General features: G+C 48.9%; 1 protein-coding gene across 1 annotated transcript in view; it reads right to left on the bottom strand.

Annotated features, from left to right (window-relative positions):
* shroom4 (shroom family member 4) overlaps nt 1-13,199 on the bottom strand; it is a 97,323-nt gene that overhangs the window by 3,550 nt on the left and 80,574 nt on the right. The window contains exons 7-11 of the mRNA XM_083789418.1: nt 9,378-9,445; nt 6,435-7,131; nt 5,179-5,660; nt 3,979-4,498; nt 2,896-3,200 (exon numbers count right to left, since the gene is read on the bottom strand). Coding sequence (XP_083645544.1) covers nt 2,896-3,200; nt 3,979-4,498; nt 5,179-5,660; nt 6,435-7,131; nt 9,378-9,445 — 2,072 coding nt within the window. The remainder of the gene's footprint in view (nt 1-2,895; nt 3,201-3,978; nt 4,499-5,178; nt 5,661-6,434; nt 7,132-9,377; nt 9,446-13,199) is intronic.

Raw genomic sequence — 13,199 nt, forward strand, 5'->3', positions numbered from 1 at the left:
GGGGTCTCCTCCCAGGGGGACGTGATCCTTAGTCTGCCCCGGGGTCTCCTCCCAGGGGGACGTGATCCTTGGTCTGCCCCGGGGTCTCCTCCCAGGGGGACGTGATCCTTGGTCTGCCCCCGGTGCCTCGAGGACCTCCCCTAGGGAGACGCCCGAGAGGCATCCTAACCAGATGCCCGAACCACCTCAGCTGGCTCCTTTCCAGGCGAAGGAGCAGCGGCTCTACTCCGAGTCTCTCTCGTGTGACTGAACTTCTCACCCTATCTCTAAGGGAGACGCCAGCCACCCGTCGGAGAAAACTCATTTCAGCCCATTCGCGACCTTATTCTTTTGGTCATGACCCACACTTGACCGTAGGTGAGAGTAGGAACGAAGATTGCTCGGTAGACAGATAGCTTTGCCTTCTATTCTCCCCATAAATGTTATAAAGTTACATCAGAGGAGAGCAGAGCAGAGCAGAGAGTAAAGATTGTTATGAGAAATGAACAAAGCCTTCCTGTGGTGGAACAACTTAATAAAGCCACTTAGACACAGCAGATTGTGTTAAGGAATGAATGGAGGTCAATGAGGACTGGACTGGAAGACGAATGAGTGTTGAAACGGATAAACCGACCAAGCCACAGAGAGGAGGAGGAGAGAGAGAGAGAGAGGAACGTGAGATGGTGGGAAAAGACCTGAGGTGGCAACAGAGAGGCTGACCTACATGGTTCAAATTGCACTGCCAAATAATCCTGACTGTTGCATTTATGCTCCGTTAATTACCGGATGGGTGGAGTTTAGTTTACCACCTCAAAACAATTCAGAGACTGTAGAGTAGAGTTGTCCCAATAACTTTTTTTTTCCAGACAGGGTTCGAGTAAAAGTACACTTATTTTACCCCCTTTTTCTCATAGATGCAGATGGATCTCAGATCTACACTCGTCAGTTGTCATTTATGCTCGTATATTGTGGTTTTTGTATATTGTATATATGCTGTTTTTGGTGATCTGCTGCAGTCAGTGTTGGGTCAGACTTGCTCCCGTTGCGTTCGTTCAGCCTATAAGTGTCAATTGGATGTTTTGGCACTCGGGTCAAAGTACCGGGGCCGGTTCTGAGTACCGAGTACGAGTACTTGAGGGTGTTATCGGTCAGAGTAACCGATACCAGAACAACTCTACTGTAAAGTAAGTTGTTACCTGTTCATTATACGAATGCATATTCATAACAGACTTTAAAAATATATATATACTTTCCTTTCGTTTGTGTAAAACTAGCTGGAAGTTATAATATGACGAAGTGGCTTAAAGCTAACATTGAACAAAAACACACACAAAGCTAGTTTATGAACTATATTCCCGTGGCTGGTACTGTAAGTAGGAGAGAGAGCGGGAAGGAAGGAAGAGATTGACTTGCTGCCAGTTATAATATGTCCAATATGACTAAGTAGCTTAAAGCGCACATTGAACCAAAACACACAAAAAGCTATTTAATGAAATATAGACCCATGTCTGGTGAAGTCACAGAGCGGGAAGTTAGAGATTGCCTTAACAATGGAGCGTGGGGTGAGGAATGCTGTGGGAGAGAGAGACGGAATGGGCTTAGTGGCAGGAACAATTAGCTCCTGTACAAATCAAATGGGCTGTGTAATTCCTGCGTGCACACACGTAGACACACATATGCGTGTGTATATGTACGCATGCACACACACACACGCGTGCGTGCGCGTGGACATACGCACGTACACACCTGTTCTCGATTGGCACAAGAGGCATATTCTGCCTCATCTGCACATTATGTATATTTGACTTTCATGCATCCATTCATCCATCTTCAACCGCTTATCCGTAGTCGGGTTGTGGGGGCAACAGCTCCACCAGAGAGCTCCAGACTTCCCTCTCCAGAACAACATTAGTATAACTTCCTCCTGGGGGATCCCGAGACGTTCCAAGGGCAGTGAGTTGATTCCTCCAATTGATCCTTGGTCTGCCCCGGGGTCTCCTCCCAGTGGGGACATGATCCTTGGTCTGCCCCGGGGTCTCCTCCCAGTGGGACGTGATCCTTGGTCTGCCCCGGGGGTCTCCTCCCAGTGGGACGTGATCCTTGGTCTGCCCCGGGGGTCTCCTCCCAGTGGGACGTGATCCTTGGTCTGCCCCGGGGGTCTCCTCCCAGTGGGACGTGATCCTTGGTCTGCCCTGGGGTCTCCTCCCAGTGGGACGTGATCCTTGGTCTGCCCCGGGGGTCTCCTCCCAGTGGGACGTGATCCTTGGTCTGCCCCGGGGTCTCCTCCCAGTGGGACGTGATCCTTGGTCTGCCCTGGGGTCTCCTCCCAGTGGGACGTGATCCTTGGTCTGCCCTGGGGTCTCCTCCCAGTGGGACGTGGTCCTTGGTCTGCCCCGGGGTCTCCTCTCAGTGGGACGTGATCCTTGGTCTGCCCTGGGGGTCTCCTCCCAGTGGGACGTGGTCCTTGGTCTGCCCCGGGGTCTCCTCTCAGTGGGACGTGATCCTTGGTCTGCCCCGGGGTCTCCTCCCAGTGGGACGTGATCCTTGGTCTGCCCCGGGGTCTCCTCCCAGTGGGACGTGATCCTTGGTCTGCCCCCCGGGGTCTCCTCCCAGTGGGACGTGATCCTTGGTCTGCCCCGGGGGTCTCCTCCCAGTGGGACGTGATCCTTGGTCTGCCCCGGGGTCTCCTCTCAGTGGGACGTGATCCTTGGTCTGCCCCGGGGTTTCCTCCCAGTGGGGACATGCATCAAGGACCTCCCTAGGGAGACGCCCGAGAGGCATCCTAACCAGATGTTTTACACCAGTAAACTTGTGAGGTGACATTAAATTTGGGAGTACGGGCTGATGCACACGCACACATGCACACGTGCGCACACACACACACTCGACTCATGGCTCAATCTCCTTCTCTCTTACCTATCCAAACTATCCGAGTTGTGCTCATCCGTGGTGCTCCTGTAGTCTCTCCTCCAGCTGTCCGTGCCCGACTCCCCCTCACCGCCCTGGGGGAAGAGCTGCTCCAGGCTCAGCCTCTGCCTGGCCCTCCTCTGGTCCTCCTCCTCCGGAGAGCCGCTCTCCGCCCGCTCCCTGCCCGACGGAGAGGCCTCGGAGCTGGGCAGCGTGTCGATGTCCGTCTCCAGGACGGTCACCGGCAGAGCGAAACACTGGAGCTCCGTGGCCATGATGGGGAGGTCGTCGCCCGGGAGCCCGCCCTCCTCCTCCTGGGAGCAACGTTTAGATTTAGTTTTAGTCATATTCTCTCTTGAATCTAGTTTCAGTCGACTAAATATCATGACTAAATCTACAGTTGATTTAGTCAACTAAAATGTGTTTTGGCGGGCCTCGATGGCGTGTCGTAATGGCCGATTTTTACACTGGCTGAAAATAGCAGATCTACAACGTGTCGCGCTGCGACACGTTGTGAGCTTGTAGATCTGCTATTTTCAGCATGCAACCAAGCGTAGAATGACTTGTCTTTTACTTATACTGGATCTCTTGTCCACTAGTCCCTTCCTATAACATTTTTGTCTAGTTTTTAATTGTTGACGAAATTGACGAGTATATTTAGTCTCAGTTTTAGTCATCGTAGCTTAGTTTTCATATAATTTTCCTCAGTGAAAAAAAGGTAGTCGACGAAAAAAAAAATCGTCATAGTATTAAGGGCCTTTCAAACGGAAAGTGAGGAAACGCAGGCGTTGTTGCCTGGATCAACGATCCCCTCCAGGTCTGTTGAGGAGGGGCGCCACAACGCAAGCGGGAAAAAAAAAAGCTAAACCGAATCCAGGTCTGGTGAGTCGTGGGCACGGGAAAAGCACGCGCGCAAAACAAATGAACAGGGCCGCGCTCAACGTCAATACGCTTGCGTTGTCGCGCCGCGACTTCTCCGAGCAAAAACACAGGTCTCATTGAAAATGAACTATAGGCACGTTTTATCGCTTCCCGTTTTTAATCGCTCCCCGTTTGCGTGGCCCTTCAGTCGACAAAATCAACAACTAGTACCTGGAAGTCATCGATGTCCGTCTCCATGGGGATGTCGTCCAGCTCCGCCTCCAGGCTGTGGGCGGGGCTGGGGCTCAGGGTGGTCTCTGACTCCTCCTCCGGCTCCTCCTCCTCCTCCTCGCCCTCCTCCAGGATGTTCTGGCGTTGTTCCGCGGCGGTCACCGCTGCCGCCTGGACGCTGTTCAGGTTGTTCTGCGACGACTGGAACGTCCTGTTGTTGTTCAGGAACTGCTGCTGCTGCTCGTAGTTCATGGCGAAGTAGGACTCCGGGGAAATGGCCGCCGTGCCGCCGACCACAACAACGCCCACTCCGTTCTCCATTGTTGTTGTTGTTGTTTGGCGGTGGTGTGTGGTGGTGGTGGTGGTGGTGTTGCTGTGAATTCTGGGAGATGGTGTTCTTCTCTCCCATTCGGCCACCCCGGGTCTCTGGTTCTGTTGTTGTTGTTGTCTCGGAGGCCTTAAGATGGACGTCTGCTGCCTGTCCTGGTCTGGGTTGTGGTTGGAGTCCATCTCAGAGGACCTGGAGAGACCAACAAGGACAACTGACATGTAAAACTAACACTTTAAGACTTCTGGGCGGGAACCCCTTTTGGTGTTTTAACCCATTCTGACCTGAGATCAGATTCATACGAGGTTTCCACTGGACACACACTGGTCTGATTAAGCATTATGTTATATTTTAGCTATTGAAAAATAGCAGATCTAAGTGCCGCGCTATGAGCTTCTTTGAATATATATTCTTTCAGAGCGAACATTTTTAACTAAAATCTTTGCTTCTGGGGGGGAGGGGGGGGTCCCTGGAACAACATATTTTCAGATTCTTTGGAGGTCCTTGACATGGAAAAAGGTTGAGCACCACCGACATAGAAACATAGGGTTTTTCAGCAAACGGTTAGAATTCAGAAGCCTTTTTTTGTAATCGACCTCAACCCATTTTGGGCGGGAACCCTTTTTGGTGTCAGCGCATCATGTTATGCTTTAGCTATTGGAAAATAGCAGATCTACAAGCTACGAGCTTGTAGGTCTGCTATTTATTTATTTTTAAATCGAAGAACGACTGACATAGAAACATAGCTTTTTCAGAAAAACTGTCATTTTCAAACAGACATTTAAAAAAATCTGATCTCAGGTCAAAATGGGTTAAAAGATACTGTAATAATAACTGACAGAATAAATACATTCCAGCGGGCTCCGTCTCACCTGTTGGCCCAGTGCTCTGTGGCGGGTGGTACGGGGGGAGGGGGGGGCAGGGGGGGCAACATGTCCACTCTCTGCTGCGGCGGCGGCCCCTCATAGCCGCCGCCACTCCTCACCAGCCCCTCCCTCTCTCTGGGGGGCGGAGCCACAGGCCGGAACGCCCTCCGCGAGAACATGGGACTGGGCGGGGCCACGGCGAAGGAGGAGGGGCGGTCCTGACCCTGAGGAGGAGGAGGCGGAGAGGGCTGAGCGGCGCCGCCACCGACGTGATTGGTGAACGCCGCGGCAGAGGGGGCGTGGTGGGAAAAGGGGCGCGGCGGCGGCTGCTGCTGCTGCTCTGGAACAACTTGGTTCTGATTGGAGGGATGCTGCTGCTGCTGGTGGCTCTGCTGGTGATTGGCCGGGACGTGTGGAAGGAGGAGGGGGCGTTCCTGAGTGGTCGTCGTGGCAGGCTGGCTCTGAGCGTCGACGGGGTGTTCCGGCACCTGGACCATCAGAATCAAAGAATTATCTTTATTGTCACGTCACAGTTTTAAAAGGAAGTAAAAAGGAAGGTGGCTGAAATTAGTTGTTGTTATCGTGTACATTTTCCCAGTGTTGATTTTGACAGCAAAAGTTTGATTTTAGTTTTAGTCATAGGGCTCCATTTTCATCACCGCTAAACCCCTTATCCCTAAACTTCTTAGCCTTTTTTTCTTTTTTTTACTATTTTGCAAAACATTTTTGAATAGTTAAAATGGCCAGTCTATACAAACTCACAAAATGTCAATGTAGATTGGCTAGTTGAACTATTCAAAAATGTTTTTCAAAATAGTAAAAAAAAAAAGGCAAAGAAGTTTAGGGATAAGGGGTTTAGCGGTGAGGAAAATGGAGCCCATAGTCTCTTGAATAGTTTTCATTTAGTTTTAGTCACCTGGAATGTTTTAGTGTTTTAGTCAATGTTTTAGCCAATGTATTTTGGCGGACCTTAATCGATGCCGTCGTAATGACTTACTTTACACCTGCTGAAAATAGCCGATACCAAGTCGATGCCACGTGTAAAATGACTTCTACTGGATCTCTTTGTCCACGAGTACTTTGCGAACATTTTAGTCTATAGTTTTAAATTTGTTGACGAAATTGTCAATGTATTTAGTCTTATAGTTTTAGTCATCATAGCTTAGTTTTCACTTTGTTTCCATTTAGTTTTCTTCAGTGAAAAAAATAAAGGTAGTCGACGAACTTTTTTCGCCATTTAATAGACGAAATCAACCCTGTACCTGAGCGTGACCCTGGGGGCCTCCTCGGCCGCTGCAGCGTCGACAGCCCTCCTCGGGGACCACCTCGTGCCTCTGAGGAGGAAGGCTGTAGGACCTCTGCCTGGAGGAGGTCTCTGGAGGGGAGACGCCACACGGGGGGGCGCGGGGTCCCTCGGCGAGGGGGGAGAAGGACGGCTGGGTGGCGGGCGAGGAGGAGGAGGAGGGGGAGGGGCTGAGGAGAGGAGGAGGAGGAGGCGGCGAGGAGGAGGCGTAGAGCGTGTGGTGGGAGGCACGTCTGCGCCGCTGGAACTCCTCCCACTTGGGGGGCGGCGGCCTCGGAGGGGGCGGGGTCTTCTTTCTGGTCCGGGCGATGTTATCGGCGGTTCTCGGCGGTTGTTCGCTGACCTCACCCCCTCCTCCCCCTCCCACCTCCTCCAGCTCGCTCAGGGTCTGGCTGCCGCCCAGCGAGATGGCCGGCGACCAGCGGTGGCTGTCGAAGCGGAGGTCGTTCTCGGACATGGCCCGGCCGCGCTGCAGCGACAGGGGGCCCGGTGGGGGGGCCGGGGCCCCCCTGTACTGGGGGTCATCGTCGTTATGTCTGCTATACCTGCCCCCCTGGTGGGGGGGCTGCTGCTGCTGCTGCTGGTGGTGGTGGGGGTGGTGGTGGTGGTCAGGAGCCTCTGGTTGCCTGGGGTCAGACCTCCACCTGGGGAAGTCCCTGAAAAACACACATGGAGAGAAAGACTGTTTTGTCAGTGGTTTTCTACACGTTGCCTTGTTTTTGAGGAGGCGCTAGTCATTCCTATAAACGGCTAATGCCATTGACAACGGATGGAGAATTTACGTCATTATGTGTCCGAGCCAATCGGCTGTCGGTATGTCTGTCGGTGGAAACCCTTGGCCAATAAGGGACCACCATTCTTGGTGACGTAACTACGGTATGTTTCAAGGTTAGTATAAGGTCAATAATTGATTAGAGCGCCCCTCACTTCACACGGGTGTGTGCACAACCCCCGATCACAGTCAGTCCATACTCCATACATGCCAACAGTGTTCTCCCTTCAGCAGTGGCGTATCTACAATAAATCCATTCCTGCCTGCAGGCCAAGATCCAAACAATGAGAAACAAGACCTGAGAACGATTAGTGGACAACTGAGCTGATTGGCCGTTGCAGTAGAGCTAGAGCGCGACCCTCAATCCCCCCATTGGAATGTAAATGCATGCCTTTCAGCCTTTGTATCCTACTGTCTGGCAGGTATATCTCCTTGTATCCTACTGTCTGGCAGGTATATCTCTGTATCCTACTGTCTGGCAGGTATATCTCTGTATCCTACTGTCTGGCAGGTATATCTCTCTGTATCCTACTGTCTGGCAGGTATATCTCTGTATCCTACTGTCTGGCAGGTATATCTCTGTATCCTACTGTCTGGCAGGTATATCTCTTTGTATCCTACTGTCTGGCAGGTATATCTCTGTATCCTACTGTCTGGCAGGTATATCTCTGTATCCTACTGTCTGGCAGGTATATCTCTGTATCCTACTGTCTGGCAGGTATATCTCTCTGTATCCTACTGTCTGGCAGGTATATCTCTGTATCCTACTGTCTGGCAGGTATATCTCTGTATCCTACTGTCTGGCAGGTATATCTCTTTGTATCCTACTGTCTGGCAGGTATATCTCTGTATCCTACTGTCTGGCAGGTATATCTCTGTATCCTACTGTCTGGCAGGTATATCTCTTTGTATCCTACTGTCTGGCAGGTATATCTCTGTATCCTACTGTCTGGCAGGTATATCTCTTTGTATCCTACTGTCTGGCAGGTATATCTCTGTATCCTACTGTCTGGCAGGTATATCTCTTTGTATCCTACTGTCTGGCAGGTATATCTCTGTATCCTACTGTCTGGCAGGTATATCTCTTTGTATCCTGCTGTCTGGCAGGTATATCTCTTTGTATCCTACTGTCTGGCAGGTATATCTATTTGAAAACCTTTAGTTTAGCTACGATTGTGCGCGGGGAGACGACAATTAACACATCTTGGCGCTGCACTGCGGCGACATGGACATAAGGGCTACGCTTGCATGAGGGCCCTTTGTCTAAGACAAATTTCTTCCTCTGTAGACAAATAATAAAGAACCTTGATCTTGCCTGCCCAAAATGCAATTCCTGGAAACGCCACTGCCCTTCGGAAATCCACAGCCCCCCAGCATACCATAGGCCTCCTCTCCTCTCCTCTCCTCTCCTCTCCTCTCCTCTCCTCTCCTCTCCTCTCCTCTCCTCTCCCCTCCCCTCCCCTCTCCCATTCCGACCTATAGGAGCAGCCGTGCAACCACAGCATCACTGCGGTCGTATCACGATGACCATTGGATGATTGCTCTGCACCACTTAGTGAACTCAACAGCCGGCACTGATTGGGTGGGATTTCCCCAGAGTCAATTATAATAGGCCGACTAAACCCCACCTAAGGTCCCTGGGGGCGTACTTATAACGGCAATCACAGAGAGAGAGAGAGAGAGAGAGAGAGGTAGGGGAGAGAGAGGTAGGGGAGAGAGAGAGAGAGAGAGGGGGGGGAGAGAGAGAGAGAGAGAGAGAGAGAGAGAGAGAGAGGTAGGGGAGAGAGAGAGAGAGATAGAGATAGAGAATAATAAGACAGAAGCAGAGATGTCGGAGACATGGGAATGATTTTGGGGTCTGAATGCCGGGTTGTGTCCAACTGTGTCTGCGTGTATCGTGTGCTGCCGTGGAATAAAGAAACATGAAAGAGAGATGCTTTCTTTTGAAACATCAAAAGAAAGGAAATGCCTGTGTGTGTTGCATGCATTAAATCATGCAGACACCTGCATTTGTCCAGCATTTGCGTGTGTGTGTGCGTGCGTGTGTGTGCGTGCGTATGCATTGCACCGTCCGTTGTCCATCTGGCATGCTTTTTTTCGGTACACACAGACGGACAGGAAGTGGCTCACCTCTCAGTCAGGCTGTACTTCCTGTTGAGCTTGGCCGCTTCCTGTTGCCGGGCAGGGTACAGCAGGGTCTGTGAAACAGATTCAGAGTTAATTCAAACCCTGCGCTGGAATGGAATGGAATGTTGAGGAGGGTGTTCATTATGAAAGGTCAGCCCGCATCCATTCAGTCAACACACCCATCCATCCATTCCGTCTATATGTGGAGCTTTATTTTAACCCATTCTGACCCGAGATCAGATTCATACGAGGTTTTCCACTGGACACACACTGGTCTGATTAACCCATTCTGACCTGAGATCAGATTCTAAAAATGTCAGTCGCTCTTCGAATTTTCAAAAATAGCAGACCTACAAGCTCGTATCGCGCCACTCGGTGGCGCGATATGAGCTTGTAGATCTGCTATTTTTAAATAGCTAAAGCATAACATGATGCCGACACCAAAATGGGTGACCGGTCAGAATGGGTTAAGGACATCCAGGATTCATTTTTTGCTCGATAGCAACAGGATTTATTCAGTACATATAGTTATTGCATTAGCCAATTTTAACATAGGATATGTCAGCGTTTCCATCCGCAGGGTTATAATTTTACAGCCAGCCAGCCAGCCAGCCAGCCAGCCAGCCACCAGCCAGCCAGCCAGCCAGCCAGCCAGTCATTAATCCACGCCTCCGATTCTGCAGGAACTCCGAAATGCAGAGCAGACGTGCATTAATGACGATAAAGAACACCCTTGAGTGTAATATTGCAATTATACAATAGTTACCCTTAAAACTAAGATATTCGCTAAAAGAAAAATGCTAGCCACCCAGTCTGCTGCGCTCTGGGAGAACAGATCGAGCAGGGTCTTTGTTTTCATTAGGTGTTCCTATATCGTAGGTTTAAGCACGGCTAGAAAGATGTTTCAACCAATCAGATTGCTTCCTCGAGACGACCCATTATAAATGGACAACAGTCCATTCCGATTAGAATGAAAGATAAACACATCATACAGCCTGTGACCTTATTGTGCCCATGGTACACAGGGCACGCTGCGCACTAAAACCGGCAAATGTCAACAAGAAAACGATCATAAAAATGAAAGAGAATGAGTGGAATGATAGAGAATGTTAGCCGAGGAGGAGCAGGACATCTGGGGAACACATTTAGCCGAGGTTACCGTTTCACCCACGACCAAGGGATGAGAGAGATGAGAAGATGAAAGGAAGAAAATAAGGAATGAAATGTAGAGAGAGAGAGAGAGAGAGAGAGAGCTATAAACAGAAAGAAGGAAAGGATGAAAGAAAGAAATGAACAAAGACATAAAGGAGTGAATGGAATGTCAGGCAGCCTCATCATAACCAGAGCCATAGACTGTATCTGTTCTGTTAATGGCATTTTTTTTCTTGTTGATTTAAGCTCATTACGACTAAAACACAGGATGCGCCTGCAGAACGCATCGAGCAGCGTTTATTATTCCCACGATGGGAACGGCAGAAAGACGACCTCATTGCACTCTCATCACGGCTCCCAATAACACCAGAGAGACCATATTAGATGTGCCGGGAGGGGAGATAAGTTGCTGCCAGAGTGAGGTCTAGCCAACACCACCTCACTCCCGCAGCAGGGGAGATAAAGGTGGAGATGGAACTACGCTAAAGACAGATGTCCAGATAAAGGTGGAGATGGAACTACGCTAAGGACAGATGTCCAGATAAAGGTGGAGATGGAACTACGCTAAGGACAGATGTGCAGATAAAGGTGGAGATGGAACTACGCTAAAGACAGATGTCCAGATAAAGGTGGAGATGGAACTACGCTAAGGACAGATGTCCAGATAAAGGTGGAGATGGAACTACGCTAAGGACAGATGTCCAGATAAAGGTGGAGATGGAACTACGCTAAGGACAGATGTCCAGATAAAGGTGGAGATGGAACTACGCTAAGGACAGATGTGCAGATAAAGGTGGAGATGGAACTACGCTAAGGACAGATGTCCAGATAAAGGTGGAGATGGAACTACGCTAAGGACAGATGTGCAGATAAAGGTGGAGATGGAACTACGCTAAGGACAGATGTCCAGATAAAGGTGGAGATGGAACTACGCTAAGGACAGATGTCCAGATAAAGGTGGAGATGGAACTACGCTAAGGACAGATGTGCAGATAAAGGTGGAGATGGAACTACGCTAAGGACAGATGTCCAGATAAAGGTGGAGATGGAACTACGCTAAGGACAGATGTCCAGATAAAGGTGGAGATGGAACTACGCTAAGGACAGATGTCCAGATAAAGGTGGAGATGGAACTACGCTAAGGACAGATGTGCAGATAAAGGTGGAGATGGAACTACGCTAAGGACAGATGTCCAGATAAAGGTGGAGATGGAACTACGCTAAGGACAGATGTCCAGATAAAGGTGGAGATGGAACTACGCTAAGGACAGATGTGCAGATAAAGGTGGAGATGGAACTACGCTAAGGACAGATGTGACCAGTGCCAGCAGAATATGCCTCATGTCGCCAGAATGAACATGCCTTAAATCAATAAATAAACTCGTTTTTTTTTTAAATGTGATTTTCTTTTTTTTTCATATTAATACAGTTTGAATGTTGAAGAAGGTTTTCATTCAAACAGATTGTTCATTTGGGCAAATGAAATGTATACATTTATACGTCAAAGTGGGCTTGTTTTTTAACAAGTTTCTGGAGGCAGAAGAGCGCAGTTCCGAGATTTGCATGTTGGTTACGATTGGTCTGGAATCTCTTTGTCCTCAGGTTTCACGCTCTGATCACCGCCCATTAGCGTGCTTGTGTTTGTAAACACAGAAGTATTCTGGGCATTTGGGTTAGACTTTACAGAAAATAAACAAAACCACGTATAGCTACTCGCTGAAATACACTTCCCAGCTTGGAGTCTTTCACCAACAAACAACAGGCTAGAAGCTAGCTAGCCTAGTTAGCTAGCCGTCTGTAAGAGCAAAGAGATCACACGTCTTTTCTTTCAATCACAACTCGCTCATTTCTTGCTCATTTAAAAAAAGGTTATATACTATGTAAACTATGAAATGCAGGCTTTCATTTGGTATATAGAACGTTTGTGTAGGCCGTCTCTAAGAAACGGTATCAATTGAAAAGTAAATGTCGGAAAATCGCTTATTTTTTTTCCTCGCGCACCCAGCAAAGAGCTACGTCTTTTCAAATACGGCCGTTAGTACTGTTAATTCAACATCCGGTGAGGGGAGGATACGGATCGTGTATGTATTGTGTATATAAATCAGGGCATACAGTGGGTGGGCTTTAGACCGGATGTAAGCCTTGCACACTAAATAGACACCCGATGTAGTATGAATCCACCCATCGAATGCACAGGAATTACTATAAATGAAACCAGGCATTGTGACTGCATGTGGACAGATCTGTTTATTAAAATAGCAAATCTACAAGCGCACAACATCATAGCCTGATGCGTCGATTTTATTTATTTAAAATACTGGGTCAATTGTCTGACTTTGATTGCTTAAAGTAGACCTGCATAAAATGGTGTACTGCAGCTATTTACAACCAGGTAGTGTATAAGTTAAATTGAACACTTAACTTAATATTTAATACTTGAATACTTATACTTAGTATTTAATACTTAGTACTTTCAAAAGGGTTTATTGGGGCACCTTACAAATTGCATTGTTTGTTCTACTGGCTTAAACATGTCAGTGTTTCTAGTGTTGCACTGTTGACAGCTAAAACGTCCTATTGTCTCTTGTCCCTCCCATTGTCACACCCACTTCTGTCCAGCTCTAAGGTGATAAAATGTTGTGAATATTGAAAAGGGCTTTTCTCAGCTTTGGG

The sequence above is a fragment of the Protomyctophum parallelum genome, assembly GCF_964188405.1.
Source record: "Protomyctophum parallelum genome assembly, chromosome: 18".
NCBI classification, from domain to species: domain Eukaryota; kingdom Metazoa; phylum Chordata; class Actinopteri; order Myctophiformes; family Myctophidae; genus Protomyctophum; species Protomyctophum parallelum.